Here is a 19,792-nt window from a genome sequence, read left to right as displayed (position 1 = left end):
AATTAATATTGTGATTCTTGACACGCTCTTTACGTTAAAAACAAATGACTGTGAATAACTTCAAAAATTTTAGAGAACATATTAATAAAAATAATTATTTATAATATTAAAGTAATTTTACAAGTGGCATTATCTAATATTGTATTTAGACTTAAAGGCAAACAATGATGAGAGATTGTAGATATATAATTACAACTTTCAGTGCAACCTCACTCTTTAAAGATTTTATATATAAAAATTACAGAACACACTTTATATAAAAATTTGCGCCAAAAGTCCTCCTTAAATCACATGTAAAGAGCGACCCCCGAAATCACAGGAACCGATTGCAGGACGGTAAAAAAATCGAACCTAATTTTTTAAGGATTTCATACACAAATAATACATAACACACCTTACACAAAAAACTGTGCTAATTCAATTGTTTATAAAACTTTTAAAACGCCCTCATTTTAACAGATGATGCATATTCCTTTACGAAATATATTTATTGTATAAAAACTCCTGTTAATTTGTGTTTTAAATGCCGTTTGAATCATGAAAATTGATTTTAGAAAAAGCAAAAATTATATATGATTTTATATATGAACATGTTCGTTTCTGTTGAAAGGTTGCTAAAACACATGCACACACATGAAAGCGGACAAGAGCACTCCACGTCCTGTAAGCAAGCAATGAGAGAGAACTATACAATTCATTCCACTTGAATCCTTGTATGGCAACAACCTTGTGGTTGTGCAAAAAAAGAGAAAGAGCAAAATAACATTGCTGTAAGTTATATGCCACAGTTATGACCATGTGATTACGTCATAGTATCCTAAGAGATCCATTCTATCACATCGTCCCGTGTGTATAAACCCTCCATTCACGGAGTTTACTTGATATGATTTCATGAAGAAACGTTCCAATAGTAGATTTGTATTCGCTCTTACTTGCATAAAAACGAAGACTAACCTTTTTTACAGATGTAGTTACGATCTTTGCAGATTGGTGTCGTCAGTGTACAATATGTTACAAAGTTGACAGTTCCATCTCTTGACAGATGAACAAACTAACGCTCATAACCCGAAAACTAATGATTGCAGACATGTATATATATATATATAATTCGTTTATTTAGCAATTCATGTACGAGATTTGTTCAAAAAGTAATTTGTAACATCTTTGTTTATAACTCAATAACTAGTACACATAAAGTATACATTTTGGATCATTTGTTTAATAATTTCTTCCTTTATTAAAGTCATAAAAGAAATCAAATTTAGGTGATAATTACGAGTGAGTATGTCAATATTGAACTCTTCTAACAAATTCGCTCTCAATTGGAAACAATGATTTTTTTTAAACTCAGTCAGTTTGTCATAGTTTATTTCAAACAAACACTCACTAATTTCGAACACTAATTGTGTATTATCTTCGACATCTTTTACAATAACATTTAAATTATTTAAAATATATTTTTTAAGTTCCATATTAACAGATCACTGTTTCCATGGATAATTTTTTAAAATCATTTTATAGGCTCATTTAAAAAAAATATGCAAACGACAATTATTAGGAAGCTGATTTAACCTGAAAAATTCGGAGAATGGTTTACTAATGGGATCAGTTTTCATAGCAAAATTTTCTTGGTATCGGCCTTAGCAATTTGTCCATATTTCATAAATTGATATGTTTATAATGACTCTAAAATATGGCATTATACACTTCTCTTTGAGAACTTCAGATTGGATAGTTGTTGTGAATTCGTAGTATACACACAATGACCACCGCTTCGTTTTCAACGTCTTTATATATTATTTACAAACTCTATAAAATATAAATGCTGGTTATTCTCGTCTCATACAGGAAATACAATTATTATTATTCTCTTAATTAATTTTGTGACTATCCAATTTGTTTAAAGTGACATTTAGCGATTACATATCACTTAGAGCATACAGTGAACATTTTACTAATGTTCAAAAGATTTTTAAGGAAGTGTACAATTCATTTTAAATTACTTACAAGAAGTTAGGGAAGTTAAATTGCATTATTGAAGTGAGTGATGTAATTCCAGTCTTCATCAAAATAGTACAAGACGATATTATTCCGTCATAACATGTGAGGTAAGTTTTCAATAGAAATTTCAAAGTCACCGAGGAGGACAAAAGGACTTGTTGAAACGGCAATGAGAATTTAGAAGTAAGACGTGGTTAAAGGTATTTTTTCGCCAGTGTTAAATATGCATCAATTTTGTTCTTTGATTGATAATTCAAGCAATTAAATTTTTTAATATATATCTATTACGTTTATAACATTAACTAAAAACAGAAACAATAACTTAATAATAATAATGACTTAATTCAAATAGATACAAACCAGTGCCAATTTCATTATCAGATGATTCTTGTACTTCACTTGAAGCTTATGATTTTCTAGAGAGCAGAAAGGAAATAATAATATTTAATATATGACTACATTAATACATAGTTTGTAAATTAAAAATGTCAGACAAAATTTAAACAATGAAATATCAAATACCATATAGTAGTCCAGTCAATGTATGTATCGTAATCTAGAGATACTAAATTTTATGTAGTGGCATGGTTGAATCCCATACGATTTATTAAAGACATCATAATTTAGTTAAGCTTGATTGGTTCATTATACATGTGAAATTACTTAAGAGAAAAAAGGTTTTTCATAGTTATAAAAATTATGTCTTTCAGTGCCTTGTTAAGTACGTTTCCTGTATGGTTGAAATTGAAGACAAGACTCGTAGCCCAGTTTCTCTTTTTCAAGTAGCTAACGCTCTTATTTTTGCCTACATCCTATTCAGTGATTTTACAGTAGTTTCCAAATCTCCTTTTAAACCATATAGTTCATATTCTAGTTCCCAAGAATTCCAGTCAACTGTTAATCTCTGGTTTAAATTCCATACATCTTCAACCACTTTTTAGATTCCCTCATTTCCCAGTATGAATTCCTCATTCCCTCATTTCCCTCATTTACTTTTCTGTTCATCTCATGTTATCTCTTCCTTGTACAGAGTAGGGAGGGCCACATTTTTTTCGAAAAATGCTTTCCAAAAAATCAGAAACGAAAAATTTCTCAAGAAAGGAAAATTCTTTCGATAAAGGAAAACGAAAAAAAAAAATCTCTATTCGATTCCCAGTGGGGAAACATTATGGTGGTTAGTATTCCTCTTTAAATTGTAGGTCCATGCCTCGTATAGTCTCGGCACTGAAAAGGGGCGCTAAGCTGCAATAAATAACCAAACAAAAAAGATTTTATCTCTAGTACTTTTCTCCTGAAACTAGAAGTAGTAATACAAAAACGAAAACTCACTTGTTTAAAATTGGAATCCGCGTTTGATGATCCGAGTTTATTGCCAGACACTAATTTTCAGTCCTACTGTATATGACGGATCATTAAAAAAAAAAAAAAAAATCAATAGTGTGTTGTTAGCATTAAACTGCCTATTTTTGAAAGAAGCAATATTGTTTCTGATACTGAGTTATTTACAGAAAATAAGAGAAACGAAGGGGGATCTTAGTGAGGAGCTTTAAAATCAGTGTCAGTACATATAATCACTTTATGTTTCATATCTTGTTAAAATCAATTTATTAGAGAGTTTATAATTACATGGGCGCATGGGGGGATAATCCAAATTAACAGAAAATTGGCTACTTACCAATGAATTCTACCTTGGAAAGTTTAAACACTTTTTTGACATTTCGGAACTCAAAGCTGGTTCCTTCCTTGGATCCATTTTGTACGTTACCTTTATTTAGTGGCAAGGTGAAAAGGATTAAACCGGAAAGGAGATAAAAGGAGTAAAACAAGGAATACATACCACTAAATAAAGGTAACGTACAAAATGGATCCTGAGATGAGCAGAGTAGAGTGAAAAAGGAATGAACTGAGTCAAAGAAAACGCGGTGTCTATGTTACGTCACTGTTGCCAGATTCAAAGTATGCATCAAAGGTAGGGTACCCATATTCGATCAATGTTGCCAGTATCAAGGTTCAATGCAGATTTGTATTTATGAATAAAGAGCGATTCTTTAATTTCCCGTTTTTTTTTTGGTTTTTTTTTTGTTTTTGTTTTTGTTTTTGTTTTTGCTGAACCTATTACCTTAACCTGTTTTATATTGTGTGAATGTTGTTTTAAATGAAGCGCCAAACCCGACATGCCTTCTTCTTGGGACCTTTTTGATTGTCTAACATGGTTTTTGACACGCGTGTTAATATTGCGTTTCGTTTGGCCAATATATGAGGAGTTACATTCGCATTGGATGCGGTAAATACCTAACTTATTTAACGGATCAACAAAATGGCTTTTAAATCCAGTGAGATGTTTTTGTAAACTTTGGGGGGAATACTTGAGGCAGATATGTTATGCTTTGCAAGTATACGTTGAATTTTTGTTGATAGTTGTGGAAAATAAGGAATTCCAATCCAAGTTTTTGACTCTTTGGAAGTTACCGTTTTGGGGACTTGCAACGATCTACGTGTTTGATTAAACCATTTTGTAAAATACACATCTTATAACCTTTTTTTGTCCGATTTTATATAAAAACTGTATTTCCTCATTAAGATCTTTTTGACAGTCACAAATTAATGATGCTCTCCGAAAGAAGTTCTTCCAAATATTGGCCTTGTACAGTGGCGGATGAGCTGACTGTTGATGTATGTAAGTGGTGCCTGCATTAGGTTTTCGATATACTTTTGTTAAAAATTTATTATGTGATCAGGTAATCAATAAGTCTAAGAATGGAAAACAGTTATCAGATTCACGTTCAAGGGTGAACTTCAGCCGAGGATGCTGATGTTAAATTGTTCAAATAGTTGTGCAAGTGTATTTTCGTCACGAACAAGTAGTAAAATGTCATCAGCATAACGGTAATATCTAATATATTTAAATGTATCCTGCTGTAAAATAGAAGTTTCAATCTGATTTAAAACAATATTGGACAATATTGAGGATAATGTGTTACCCATGGCTAAGCCATCATTCTGAGAGAAGTAATGATCTTCAAATTGGAATATATTGGTTGTTAAACAAACCTCAAGTAATTGTAATAAAAAAATAGTTTCATATGTAGATGCGCCATTTTGTAATAACCAGGATCGAGTACTATTGATAGTAAGTTCCAATGGTATGGACGGATACATATCAACAATGTTTATGGAAGCAAATGAAATGGTATTGGCATTTACAAATGATGATAATTGTTGTTTAACGTCCAGACTATTTTTCACAACATATTTGAAACCATTATTCTAACTATTAAGTTTTTTATATAACCATTTAGATTGTAAATAAGCTGGATGATTGAAACCTGATATGATCGGGCGAAGGAGAATGTCGGGCTTGTGCACCTTCGGAAGACTATAAATAATGGGAAGAATAGATGCATGTATTTTTATCATATCTTTTTCGATGTCAGTTAAAAGTGGAGAAGAATCAATTGTCGACTGTACCGTCTTAATAACCTGTGGCAATGGATTACGGGGATGTGAAACAAAATTACATTTTTCTGCTATTTTTAAAATACCGGAAGCATATATTTGTTTTAACATAACAACAACATATTGGTTTCCTTTATCAGTCTTTAAACACCAGATTTCGTGTTTATTAAGAAACTTTCTAAATTGTGTAATAACCCTTGTACATATCTGGATTTTGCATGTGGACCTATCTTTTCGTAGGAGTATAAAAAAGTATTGATATTAGCCAAGCATTCATTTCTAATAGATTGCGCGGAATGAACATCAGGTGCAAGGTCTATGGCTTTTTCTACTGAACAAATTATCTCCTCCAATGGAATGGAAAGCGGAAGGTAACTAAATTTTAAACCTAACCTGAAAATCTGATAGAATTTCTTAGGTATATCAATATCGGTAAGATTAACAAATAATTCTACAGGTGATTCAGAATCTATTTTTGTTGGTTTGTGTTTATTGAAACAAGGATACTACCTAGACGAGTAATTTTCTTTTTTAAGCGTGCAGGTTTAATTTTGTACTGCATTCGTAGTCTAGCATGTAATCTGTTCTGTAAAATATGTGCGTATAGCGGGTCACTACAAAAAGTTGAAGACATCCACATTTGATTGCAGTCATTATTAAGCCTGTTTACTAAAAGGTATTTTAACCTAATAATCTGATTTAGTGCTCTTCTCTGTGCATTGTAAACAATATTGCGTAAAAACTGATTAAAATCAAATACTTTCCATTTTAAAAAGTTTGGAAAATAGAGTGAATCTTGCATGACTTTAAAAACACTAGGTCAAGAATTGCATCTTGTAATTTAATCCTTGCACTTTCAAATGAGCGCCAATCCACCATTTTTCTCATCTCACTCTAACTTTTATCTGATCCTCATCTTCTTAGCTGGCTGCAACTCACATACGATGTCACGTTGTACACTGATAGTATACCTACTATATGAGCTCATAAATAATCTACAACTTAATTTAGAAAGAAACTTGTTTCAAGGGAAACCGTTACCAAATCGAAATCACTTATATTTGTCATAATTATATTTAGGAGAAATTGCATTAATGTATTTATAAACGATTATGAAATGAAATGAAATCTCTGAGTTTTACGTCCCACGGTTATGCCGGTTAGGCTAAAGGAGACGGTGATGATGAGTAATGAATGAAATGGTGAAATGAAGAAAGTGTGAGGAAACGGGAGAACCCCGAGAAAACCCACGCACACGTATAAACGATTATGAATAGTAGACCTTGACTAAAGGGCTAACCCGGTTCCAGTGATGTGAACAGACTTTGGGGGATGTGGCTGAAATTCAGGTTAATTGTAGGAGAGGCTATCGAGATTCCATATTCGAAAAGCAAATTCTCCTAAAATGGATGGAACATAGTTATTTAAAAAAAAAAAAAAAAAAAAAAAAAAAAAAAAAAAAACATTAACATTAATGTCAACGATAATCAATAAAAAACAATTCCTCCATTTATCTCAAAATCCTAAAGAGGCAGATGGCTAAACTTAAGTTTAATTATAGAAGAAACTATGTAGATTCTATATTTCTAAAGCAAATGGTCCTAAAATAGATGGAACATAGTCAAAAGCCACGAAACCTTAACACTAATGTCAATGGAAAAATCAATGAAAACAAATAATTGCTCCACTTATCACAAAAACCGAAACAGGGCGATGGTTGAAATTCAGCTTAAATGTAGAAGAGACTACGCAGATTCTATATTTCGAAAGCATATTGTTCTGAAATGGATGGAACATAGTCGAAAAGCAAGAAATATTAATTAAAAGAGGGAGATGGCTGAAATTCAGCTTATATGTAGAAGTGACACTGTAGATTTTATATTTCAAAAGCAAATTGTCCTAAAATGGATGGAACATAGTCGAAAAGCACGAAATATTAATATCAATGTCAATGGAAAATCAATGAAAAACAAATAATTCCTTAATCTCAAAAGCCAAAAACAGATGTTGAAAATCAGCTTAAATATAGAAGAGACTCTGTAGATTCTATATTCCAAAAGCAAATTGTCCTAAAATAGATGAAACATAGTCGGAAAGCACGAAACATTAACATTAATGTCAATGGAAAAATCAATGAAAAAATGAAGTCATTAACACATCAAAAAGCTAAAATAAGGAGATGGCTAATTGAAAACTTATTGCAAAGATATAATGAAGGACTTAAAAAGGATTTATAATACGTACGGTAAATACGGATAGAACATTGTCAAAAGTCAAGTTGTTTGACTAAAATTAATAATAATGATAAAGTATATGCATATTATTCGAACTACCCAGGGCGCCTCATGCAAAGGTTACGTGCTTGAAATATCTCACATCTGGATTTGGAATCTTCATACTCGATTTAGCACGCAACGTGACTTTTGATTTGATCACATGACACAGTCTGGTTCTTATGGCCCTTTTTTGATTTCCCTGAGTCCATATCTAACTTTGATGGCCAATAACTCGGGAATCAAAGATCTGTCCACAATAATATTTCACATTAAGTTTGCATTCATACCAAGTTCGTCAAGATCTACCATCGTACCAATTTTGGTCCAAATCGGATGAGTTTAATCAAACGCGTGTTAGTGAAATTTCTTGATGTTACTGAGTTAAAATCCTAATTTGACGGACAATAACGTGAAACCGACAGCCTGCACACCATAATATTTCACGTATTTACTAAATACATCGACCACAATCATATTAATTTTAGTTGTCGCGATTGAACGAGTATCGTCGATAGTATGCGTTATACAATATCCTTTCATTAAATCCAAACACAAATTTGAAGGACAATAACTCGGGAACTAAAGGCCTGAATACTATAATATTACTAGAGCCCAGAACTTTGGGAAAGTGCCTTTCTTTTAAAGATGCCTGTATCTGTATTTTTTAGAGGAAAAATTGATTTTGTATTGTTGTGAGCCTGTAGTGAAGTTTTTTTTTTTTTAATTTTGCCTATTTTGCCTTTTAATAGCTTCAACAACTTTTGGATGTGTAAATGCCCCCTTTTTTGGCTTTTTTTTTTTTTTTTTTTTTTTTTTTTTTACAATTTTAGATACAAAAATTTCAAATTATAAATGCTCATTCTCGATTAGGAGTGTCAGTTTTTCATTGAAATGTCTGCGTAGCGTGATATCATGTTCAACAATAACATTGGTTCAGGTTGATTTAAAAACGCTAGCTTAGACGAAAGTCGGCGAACTTTGGGATTGTAACAGTTAACGCGAACAAAGGCGGTAGCGTGCTATCAGAAATAATATCTGCGCTTGCAACAAAGAGCGGCGATTTCCTTCAAGTTGTTGTTCGCGGGATCATTGTTTCTCCAGTCGGCATCAAAAGAAACTGGAGCTTCTGTAAAAAAGAAATAAAGAAAGAACTAAGTTCAATCAACGAAGCATTCGAAGCAATATTCTTTATTCCCAGGGTTGTTTTGTTTAAAACAAAATGTTTAAAACAAATGATTAAAACTTGTTTTAAACAATTGATTTTGTTTAAAACAAATTATGTATACGTTTTAAATATTTTGTTTGAAACACGTGTATTTTTTAAGACTTATTTTAAACATATGTTTATTTTTATTTTATTTTTGTGAAAAAATCTACCAGAGAAAGAAAATGTGTCAAAAAGTGCTCCCCATTCAGAAGACTATTTTCTTTCCATGTTAATGTTTTGATTTTTCGTTTCTACATCAAGTCAATGTGGTGATTTACAATTAATTTTGTATCTTTTTTCCCCTTATTTTTAACGTATATTGTATTGTTTAAATACTTCTCAGTTAACTTGCAAGAAAGTGTTGTAGTCTAAGGTTGGACTACTTGTAGATAACAAATTGAGATCATAAAAAAAATAAACAAAAGAATGATCATGGAAACAAATTTTTGTTTTGTATTCAGAAAGCAAACAAAAGGTTTTTTGATAAATTGTGGTTCTGAAATTAAAATATCACAGGCATTCGTTGATACAGTACTTGGAATCGTTCTCAGTTTCCGTACAACTTGGAATCGTTTAACATGAGTTTTACAGGAAGAAAAAAGTACGTAATTTGGAGGAAATTTGCTAAAGTAACTCAAACTAAATCAGATAAGAAAATGATATAAAAGCTCTTTGAAAAAAATGGAAACTCAAATAAATGGTGATATTGTTGATCAGAAAATTGCTTCTGATGATTCGAACGTCAGTGATGTTTTTGAGATGCAATTGGAAACTTCAGCTAAGAATTAATTTTGTACCATCAATTTCTTTTTCATTATATTGTGAAAATTTTATTTCGTCCCTCTTCCCTACCTCAGCCCTAAATTTTCTTAAAAACTTTACACTTGGCATAGCTTGTATGAAGGAACCATTCTAGAATACCCAAGGTATGACAGTCGCCCACGTGACATCAGTGCCGAACGTCAGTGTCTGGGACAATTTGATCTCAATTTGTTAGTCTGTCTGTATGTATGTATGCACCATGCTACAGGGCGCAATTTTCGGTCTTTTAACATTAAATTTTGAGGGTAGAGGCACGAGACGTCGGAATTTGCTGTATAGAGTTTGACTACGATCCGACGTAAAATCTCAAAATTAGTGGTTCGAATCCGACTTTAAACAAGAAGCCCTGTCTCATATGGCCTTGCTACTAATGCAAGACTGTAATCAATCAAAAAAAAAAAAAAAAAAACTAATTTTATGCGTTTCGAACAAACTTGGATTGCAGGATAAATTTGGCTCCAACTCAGTTTTTATAAAATATTTTTAGAGCAAAAGGGATCCAAGTCCATTTTTAGAAAGGTTCACTTTTGCTCAGCAAACGTAGTATCTTCGTTCCAAGAGTCCGAAATAAATGAAACAAAAACAACGTGAAAGGGTGTGGATTTGAGTTTCATAGGACAACCGCTAAACAAGGGCGCTGATGGAATGGGAGAGAAGGGCTAATTTCCCCCTCCTTTGTCATGAATTTAAGATATTAACATTATATTTCGTCCGCTGCAGCGTGGGAATGATTAACAAGTCAAGCTCCGAATGTCATAGTCAAAGATGCATAATTACGTTACGTAGATGCATAGTGTGTTGTGCCCCCCCCCCCCCCCCCAAAAAAAAAAGACGGAAAACGTCATATCTTCGCAACCACGAATTCGAAACGAAAGAAAGAGGGCAGTAATGCAGATTTAGAAACCTATTGCTGAGTAAAGTCCAACAGAAAAAAGTCTGAAGTCCTTACATCGAATAAATACGGATTTTGATCAGTTATAATCCATTACCATTGGCCGTAAGGAGCTATAGGTCTGTATTGCTCTCTTGTATATTTTTTGGCCCAAGGATTTCAAAGGTGGCTCTAATTTCGACTTTCGGGCCTGCTTAAAATTCTGGAAATTGGGCCTTTCCAGTTTTAATCATCTGTATGTTCCCCCTATTTATTCGCTGTAAGGACCTCAAGCTTGTTCTTTTGGACTTTGCTTATCAAAAGATTTCTAAAACTGCCTTACTGTCCCCAAAATCTGAAATTCAGGGTGGGAATGGGAGTGATTGCTCTCCAGTCCCACTGACGCCCCTCTCTAGCGGCTGCCCTATGAATATATCCCACGCCTTTTTTTTTTTTTTTTTTTTTGGTTTTAATGGTTTTAATTACATTTGTTTTGAACTCTTAACTGTGAAGATGTTACGTTTTGAAATAGAATTCATTTGCTGAGGAAAACTGAACTTTATTGAAAATGGATTTGGATCCATTGTGTTCTGAACGCCCCCAAATATTACATTTCTTCAATAAATTATTGACTCAAAAAACTACCAATTATATAGGCTTCCTGAAAATATTCTAAAGTTAGCACAACATGAAGTATGCTTCAAACATTACTTTTAAAAATTATTATTTTAAAATAATTTTATTAGAATTGTGTTCTGAAATAGTAATCAAATTTTGCAACAAAAATTTCCCCCGCCTCAACGAAACGTGAGCTTAGCCTCTAAAGGCATAACTAGAAAACTTTCAGAAGCGGTAACTCCGAAGTGACTTTCTTTTGGGACTTAAATAACCGCACAACCATATTTCTGGTAAAATTACCTTAAAATATATAACATAACTCCCTTTGCATTTGAAATTTCGAATACCAAGCAAAGATGTCCGCCATGATGCTTGATAGCACCATCTGATGCGTCAGACCACTTTCAAGTTTCATCATTCTCCCAAAACCCTTTCTCAACACACAAGAATGGTGAGGATTTTTGTTTTGCCATGTATATTGATAGATTGTGTGAAATCTCCATAGTAGGTATATTTTAAAATCTATTTAAAAAGCTTATTACAACCAAGAAGGTATTTACGAGAGTCACTGGCAAGAGGATGTAATAAATGGGGGTCGTGATATGAAATAAGTTGAGAATTACTAATCTATACTGAAATATTCTGTACCTAACACAGTGTAGTCTTAACGAGAATAAAATAAATGAAAAGAACGCTTGCAAAAGCAAAAAAGTCTTAATAAATACGTTATTACATGATTTTGAAATATGTTTAAAAACATGTTTTAAACTGTTCAAAATGTTTAAAACGTTTTTTTTGTGTGTGTGTGTGTGCCTTAAAACATGTTTAAAACATTTTGAACACCTTTTTTATGTTTTAAACACATGTTTTGTTCTTTTCCAAATAAAACAGTATTTTTTCCAACCCTGTTTATTCCAGATTCGAACGCACAAAAGGCCGCATCATGCCAAAATTTAGCATACCGTTGAGCAGTAAGTTACAAGGATACGGCCGTGAATTTGGCGCAGATACGCTTACTACCGATGGCGCAGTTTTTTTATGCAAAGTATGTGGCAAAGCAATTAATCACGACAAGAAGTACTTTGTGTTTCAGCATCTGAATACTGCTAAACATAAAGATGCTGCTTTGAAAACGACGGGACAGAAGAAATTGTCCTTGATTTCAACAGCTGTTTGTTCATCCAATAGACAATCACAATTTTCTTTTGACCTATGCAAGGCTTTCATGGTAGCGGGAATACCTTTCTGGAAGCTGGAAAACAAGACACTAAAGAATTTCCTGGAAAAATACGGGGAGCAAGTTGTATCATCAGAATCTACTCTAAGGAAAACATATTTAAATGCTTGCTATGAACAGATTCTGCAAAAGATTCGTACGAAGCTTGTGAGAAAAATATTTGGATTTCGATAGATAGACGACAGATACTACAGGAAGATACCTAGCCAACGTCATCATTGGACCCATGGAAACATCCTCATCCTTGTCATTTCTTCTGATTCTAGAAGAACTCGAAAAGGCTAATGGCTCATCAATAGCTCAGTTATTCACTAATTCGCTTGTTCTGGTCTGGCCAGAAGGAACACAACACAATGATGTCCTCCTTTTCATTACAGATGCTGGGGCAACATGATTCATATCACATGTTTAGTTCACGGCATACATAGAATCGCTGAAGAGATAAGAATGTTGTACCCTAAAGTAGACAAACTAATTTCAAACACACACACACACACACACACAAAAAAAGAAAATTCTGAAATTTCCTTCCCGATGTCGAATTTTTAAGTAAGTAGCGCTCGAGCTTCCTCTTCTTCCACAGCCGATTATCACGAGGTGGGGGATCTAGATTTCAGCTGCAGTGTACTATGCAAACAACCTGGAAACGATCCGTGCTGTGATGGAATAATTGTCAGAAGAAAATGCTGCTTCAATTTTCGAGGTAAAAAAACTTTTGTGCTATTCAGATCTCAGTAGTGATCTTGCATTCATTTCAGTGCATTATGGTAAGTTGCCAGAGACTATTACGAAACTAGAGAAAAGAGGTGAAACCCTTCCAACATCCTTACAGATCTTTCTGGAAACAGTTGACCAGCTAGGAAAAGTGCCGGGGGAAAAGGGACTGGCTGTTTATGAAAAGTGAAAACGTGTTGTGGCAGCTAACGAGGACTTTCAAAAAATATTGAAAATTTGTGATGTTCTTAACGGTGAAAAGTGTGATCTTGAAATGAGTCCATCTACAATAGCTTCATTTATGTATGCCCCAGTTACTTCAGTTGAAGTGGAAAGATCATTTTCTATTGCAAAAACCGTTCTTTCTAACAGGCGATTAAGTATGACTGTTGATAACTTAAAGAAGCATCTTGTAGTCATGTGCAACCAGCATACACTGTAACATTTTGTACACATATTCATATAAAAAAATTAAAATAAATAAATAAATCATGTAATGTTTGAGTATTATAAAAAGTAACAACTTTTGTTTTTGCCTTTTAGTGCCAATTTGTCAAAATTTAAATGCCATTTTGCCGGGATATTTTGCACAAAATAAATGCCTAAACTTCCGGGCTCGAAATATTACATATGGTTACGAAGCTTGTCGAGTTCTACTACCATGTGAATTTTGGTCAAAATAGTGTGAGTTTCATAGACTGCTTAGAATATACACTATCCTTGTTTGATTTCTAAAAGAAAAATCAAATGAAAGACGATGATTGACTTCTTAAAAGAGAAATCAAATGAAGGATGAAAAAAAATGTTTTCAGACTTTTTCGAAAAACGAATTTGTTTTCAAAAGTGGAAAACGAAAAATTATTGAAGAAGAAAAACTTTTCGAAAAACAAAAAAACGATTTTTCGAAAAACGAAAAACTATCGGGAAACCGATTTTTTCGAAAAACGAAATATTCTAAAAGCGAAATATTTATCGAAAAACGAAAAATTATCACGAAACGAAAAAATGGAAATGAAATTTCCGAAAGTTGAAAAACGCCATCCCTAATACAGTAGCTGATAGACATCCAAATGGACGAAATGAAAAGAGCACGTACAGCGCATGAGTAGCGCAAAAACGTGAAAAAGTTGCACTACTAAGGCACTAGTGATGTATGATATCTGCTAGCAAAGTAGTCGTGTTGCGCAAAGACTAATGACGCCGAAAGAAATTCGATTTTGGGAAAGATATATTTAGCACTTTTCGATGCGCACTTCAGTTGTTCCAACGTAGTTAAACAGAAGTTCCACCAACACGAACTTGCTGTTGAACACTCGACTATGGTGTCAAAGTGCGATGATAAGTAGTGCGACCGCCTCCGGACTGTGTGTTACCGATTAAGTCACTTCCGAAACAAACACAAGAAAGCTGATACTACCAGTGTTGCGACAACTACGACATCGGAGAATCTACCAACACAACATGCTATAGCTACACGGTTCCATGTGTCCAAACCATCCATCTACCATGACATTCACAAAAGTTACCTCTCGAAGTGGTCAATTAGGCGAATGTTAATGCGCTGGAAGCCAGCCATATTGGGATAAAAATCAACTGCAGAAAGCTGTACTAGCAATACCTGGAGAGATATCAATGGAACGTTGTAGACAACGTAACGAGGCGAGTGTATATAGGGTGGCTCAAAAGTAGGTATACAACCCTGCATTGATCAAGTATAACATTCTAGTTTATGGATTTATTTGCTAGGACTGTTCCGGTCTTAAGTTATAAGTTAAAAGACGTTAAGAACAAATAATACGAAACTAGGTCTACTTTTTTGATAACAATAAGAAATGATATAAAATATAGTACGAGACTGTATACCTACTTTTGGGGTATAACCGACTGTGGAAAATTTCGTTCAATTGTGCACAGAAGTGTCGATAAAAAGGACGAAGCACTTTTGTTCGTCACTGCATCGAAATGTTATCCATACGGTTTCATGGTTATGACTGAATTTAGTTACAGGGGAAAATTGAAACTACGTTACATTATCAACAATGTGAAAATCAATGTTGTGCACTATCAGGACATTTACAATGAAATTCCCACACTGTATGGAGCGGATACCAACCCAGCAGAACTGCACCAGAACAAGACATCCAGTAACACAGCTAAATCATTGAAATTATCGTTGCTATTCTACAGATGGATGGTGGCTAGGACCGAGATTCACGGTATTCACCGACATCATAGTAAAGAGTTCCAATACCAGCTCAATGGACCAATGAGTTTTCCGACTTCTTAAACACCACATTTCTCCTCTTAAAGTATGAGCAATTTTCGGCCTCTGTAAAGCGTCGCAACAGAAGTGGAATAAAATATTCTTTATATTTTCAAAGAAGTCTTCTGGGTGGAAAATGTGTTGTCGAGCAAGCGTAAAGTGCTGATCGTCACATAACACACAGTCAGTGGTGGAAGGGTGGACTGTCATACGTGAGTGAACACTTCAAAGTCGTCTATATGGACGTCTATCAGCCTCTGTAATGCCTAAATTTACTAGCTATCTGATGAAAGCAATGGTAAATAGAAGAAACCATAACTCAAATTATTATTAACAATATATAGTTTGTTCTTTGATTAGTATTTGGTACTTATTTAAGGTTATAGAGATATCCCAAATAAATACTAATAGTATACAAGAAGTATTTTCACATACATACATACTGTAATACTAAAAACTAGCAGAAAGATGAATTATCGAATTTGATCCTTGATAAACAGCTATTTGTATGCTTTAAGCAAGCTTGTAATTTTAAATTGATCGTGTTACTGATTCTGAAAGTAATTACATTTATTTTATTCACAGTTTGACAACGAAAGGAAACCGTTTGATATGAATTTATTGAAGATCTCAAACACTAGATGCCATTCATGATGTTGGCAATTTCATTCAATATATTGCGGAAAAAAGTTCAATTTTTAACATGTCTCTTTGAAAGGTTATCGCGAATAAAGTGAAAAGATAACTTACTACGATACATATTTTCTACTATAAATTAATATAGTCAAATAATACCTTTGTTATTTAACCAAATAGCCACTTTACTATATACGTTGTTTAATAGTTCCAAGTATATTGCCAATATGATCTTGCAAACGAAAAGATGCGGATCGTAACATTCTTCCACTACAAACTTCACCCATTCCTGAAAGCCATACAAAGTTCGTTATATAGGGTATTCTAGTAGAATTACTAAATACTGTAGAAGATAGTATCCATTGAATATCAACTTGATTTATTTAGCGTTCTGTGTACATATATTGTAGTTTACAGAATTGGAGTATTGTGGTATAGAATTTGTCAACGCATAAAAGCAGATAAATCGAATTTGCAATAAATTGGAGAAATAAGACTAACGATACGTACAAACACACAATTGCTTCCAAAAACACAATTGTATTGAGATGAATTAAGTTCAAGCAGACTATTCTGAGATTCTGAGTAGACGTAACATCCATATAAATATAAAGGTTAAAAAGTAACAAGAACATGTATATTATATTCGTAATTACACAGGGTGAACGGGAGTTAACTCCCTGTTGAAACTTGCTTATAAGTTTTTAAATATTTAATTAATTTCCATGAAACAAAAAGCATTTTGTTCCTTGCAATGATAAAATTATTATGCATTGCTAAAATTCCACATAAACTCCATCATTATCCACCAGTTTTCGTAAACACATTAGGAATGTTTGCAACAGACATCTTCAGATACGCCAGCGGTACATTTCTAAGAACTTAGCAAGTTCGGTCCTCCAATTCATCAAGAGTTTCTGGTTTTGTATGATAAACTTTCTTTCTCGCTCACCCTCAGAGGAAGAAGACACAAGGTGTTAGGTCAGGACTCCTTGCTGGCCAGTCAAAGGGGCCATGACGTCTCAATCAGCGTCCTAGAAAATGGGAGTCGAGCCACGCACGGACAGAAAGTGCGAGATGAGACGGGACCCCATCTTGATAAAGATTAAATCATTTTACTTGTTCCATGTGAATACAACAACGTGAACATAATATTTAAGCATAACAAGATACCGTTTCGCATTCATTGTGTTTTGAATGACGTATGGACCTTTAACTTTCATGGATTTCATGTTGCAGTACACTGTGACCTTTGGGCGATGTTGGCTTTTTTCAATAACGACCCTCGGATTCTCCCCTGCCCAATAATAACAATTGTTCCGGTTATCAAGTCTGCCAACATGAAACGCGGGTTCATCTGACCGTAAGATATACCGAAATGATCGAACTAGTCTTCGTACTAAGGAATCATCATCTTTCCATACTCCAACCGGTGATCACAGTCTTCCGGCGATGATTTCTGGCAGTAATGTGGTTACCATAGACGAAAATTCAACTCCTTTTTCAGAACAATTTGGATTATGTGTCCGATTAAAATACTTTCGCGAGATGCCTGTAGTTATGATTTTTGAGTATTTCGAGTGTGAACATTTTCTGAAACACTTGCACATATTCTTCCGTCTTAGATGTTGAGGGGCGACCATGTTTCCTAATATCTGCTACAAAACCTGTATCCATTAGCTTTGAATGGTAATTCTTTATAGTCTTTGCATCTACCGAGGCAAGAGATCCTTTCACCTTCACTATCATCTCGGTACTTGTACCACGGATTATCATTAGGATTCAAGATAAACGAACCACAAAAGATGGTTTGCTGTAAATCGACAGAATATGGATGATACCGAACCACATTTTACAATGGAGTGGTGTTGGTGTTGATACTAGAAGTATTTTACAGTGAACATCGATGATTTTTCTGTACTTTATCACTGCACAAAAGTTACCATTGTCAATTACATATTATTAATTAAATTGAAGGGCCCTTTGCAATAACAAGGTAAGTGGAGTAAGCTCGATTCCTGGTAAAACATAGAAAAATGTGTGTGTGGACTTACCTTCCTTTTCCGTTGCTTACAGTGTGCACTCGAGTTGTGGGAGAAACAGTATTCATTGGTATTGAGTTGCCGTTTCCTTATGCGGATAACAGAGGGCGCCATTGCCTGAAGCTAGTGAAGCAAGTACTGGTAGTTGCGAGAAGGCGACGCGGCGTGTGTGAGTAACTTTGTTGTGCAAAAGTCGGTTGAAGTGAAAGCACTGGTACGGAGACATATTTACCGCTTTTGTTCCGAAATAGACAAAATCGAAGCAGTCGAAGAACGATAGAAGCGGAAAGGACGAAAGAAAAAGCAAAATCTTGAATTCTGGTAATAATAATATTAAAAAAAAAAGTTAGCAAAATCAAGGCGAAATGGAGTGTTGTTTTTTCCTCTATGTTAATGTGGAAATTAAAAGAGTGCTGTCGAAAAATCTAGATTTGGGTAAATTCGGATTATGAAAAAATCGAATTCCGGATATCCAGATTCCGAAAAAGAGACAACTAAAATCGAGTTAGAAAAATACGTTAATAAATAACGATTTTAACTTCACGAAGGTCCACCGTATCAGAATATTTTCACAGTAAATATTCTGTTGAAAATAATTATACCCAGAAATAAAAATACATCCTCTCTTCGATGATTAAAACGTTTTCTTTACTTTAAAAAAGTCAGATGATTTTATTAAAAGCTTACTGAAAAGAATTATTGTTGGTTATATGAGATTAGAACTAGTCATTGGGCGCCAATAAACAAATTAATTTAACTAGAACATATATGGGCACTAACATATTACCAACAATATTTTGGAACATTAAAAAATAGTTTTTAGAGAACTATTAAAAAAAATCATGACCTTTAAACTTTTCCTTGATTATATATTTTTAATTTTTTTTTATATATGTATGAAGCTCCAACCATTTACATAAATATGAATGAAACTGAAGAACGAATTTTTTAAGTTAGATGAAACCATTTGAAGCTAAAGCAGTAGTGTTATCATCTTGTTCATATACATTTGTTCAGTTGGATTCAATGGCATACTCAAGGGAAGTTCGAGGTTTTAATATGTGATCGTTCGAGGTCATGTGGACAGGATGACACCTACCCCTCCCCCCTTGCGCACATATTATGTAAAAATAACCATTTTGTAACAGCCCGTTTACCGGTTGTTTACATTTCGTTGAAGTTGGTTCCCGTATTGTGATACTGTACCCTAGTGAAGATTCGTTTTAATGATAACTTGTATTCGTTGTTAGTAAGAGAAATGGCACAGAAGGAATAAATTTATTCCATTTTCTTTTATATGAGATACACATCGTAATAAAATTTCACTCTTATTATATATTGTCCTTAAAGAAAACCGAGTTTAATATACATTTAAATTTAATTTACAAAGTTTACTTTACCTGATGGATATATTAGCCTGCCCCTCTATTGTATGACTTTATCTTGCGTTACACGATATTCTTTTGTCGAGTAACATGGCGATCATTCGGGCTATTCCCACAAGAGAGCATTTAAATCGCTATCGATAAAGATGGCGACCGGTCACTTCTTAGAGTTGATCGGTCGTCATGGAAATAAACTGGCTTGTGTAGGTGAGTCAAAGATTTTTATCATATTTAAAATTTCTAGGATCAGAAAATTAAATTCAA

The 19,792-nt window shown here is 33.7% G+C and overlaps 1 protein-coding gene across 7 annotated transcripts in view; it reads right to left on the bottom strand.

Moving 5' to 3' along the window:
* LOC145676909 (anoctamin-10-like) overlaps positions 1-19,792 on the bottom strand; it is a 199,170-nt gene that overhangs the window by 61,565 nt on the left and 117,813 nt on the right. For all 7 annotated transcript variants that reach the window (XM_081747688.1, XM_081747679.1, XM_081747696.1 and 4 more), the window contains 2 exons: positions 16,261-16,390; positions 2,362-2,417 (listed from right to left, as the gene is read on the bottom strand). In XM_081747688.1, the coding sequence (XP_081603814.1) occupies positions 2,362-2,417; positions 16,261-16,390 (186 nt within the window). The remainder of the gene's footprint in view (positions 1-2,361; positions 2,418-16,260; positions 16,391-19,792) is intronic.

Source organism: Thermobia domestica, chromosome 2 (assembly GCF_964235325.1).
Source record: "Thermobia domestica chromosome 2, izTheDome1.hap1.1, whole genome shotgun sequence".
Lineage (NCBI taxonomy): Eukaryota > Metazoa > Arthropoda > Insecta > Zygentoma > Lepismatidae > Thermobia > Thermobia domestica.
This window is presented reverse-complemented; position numbering and strand designations above follow the sequence as displayed.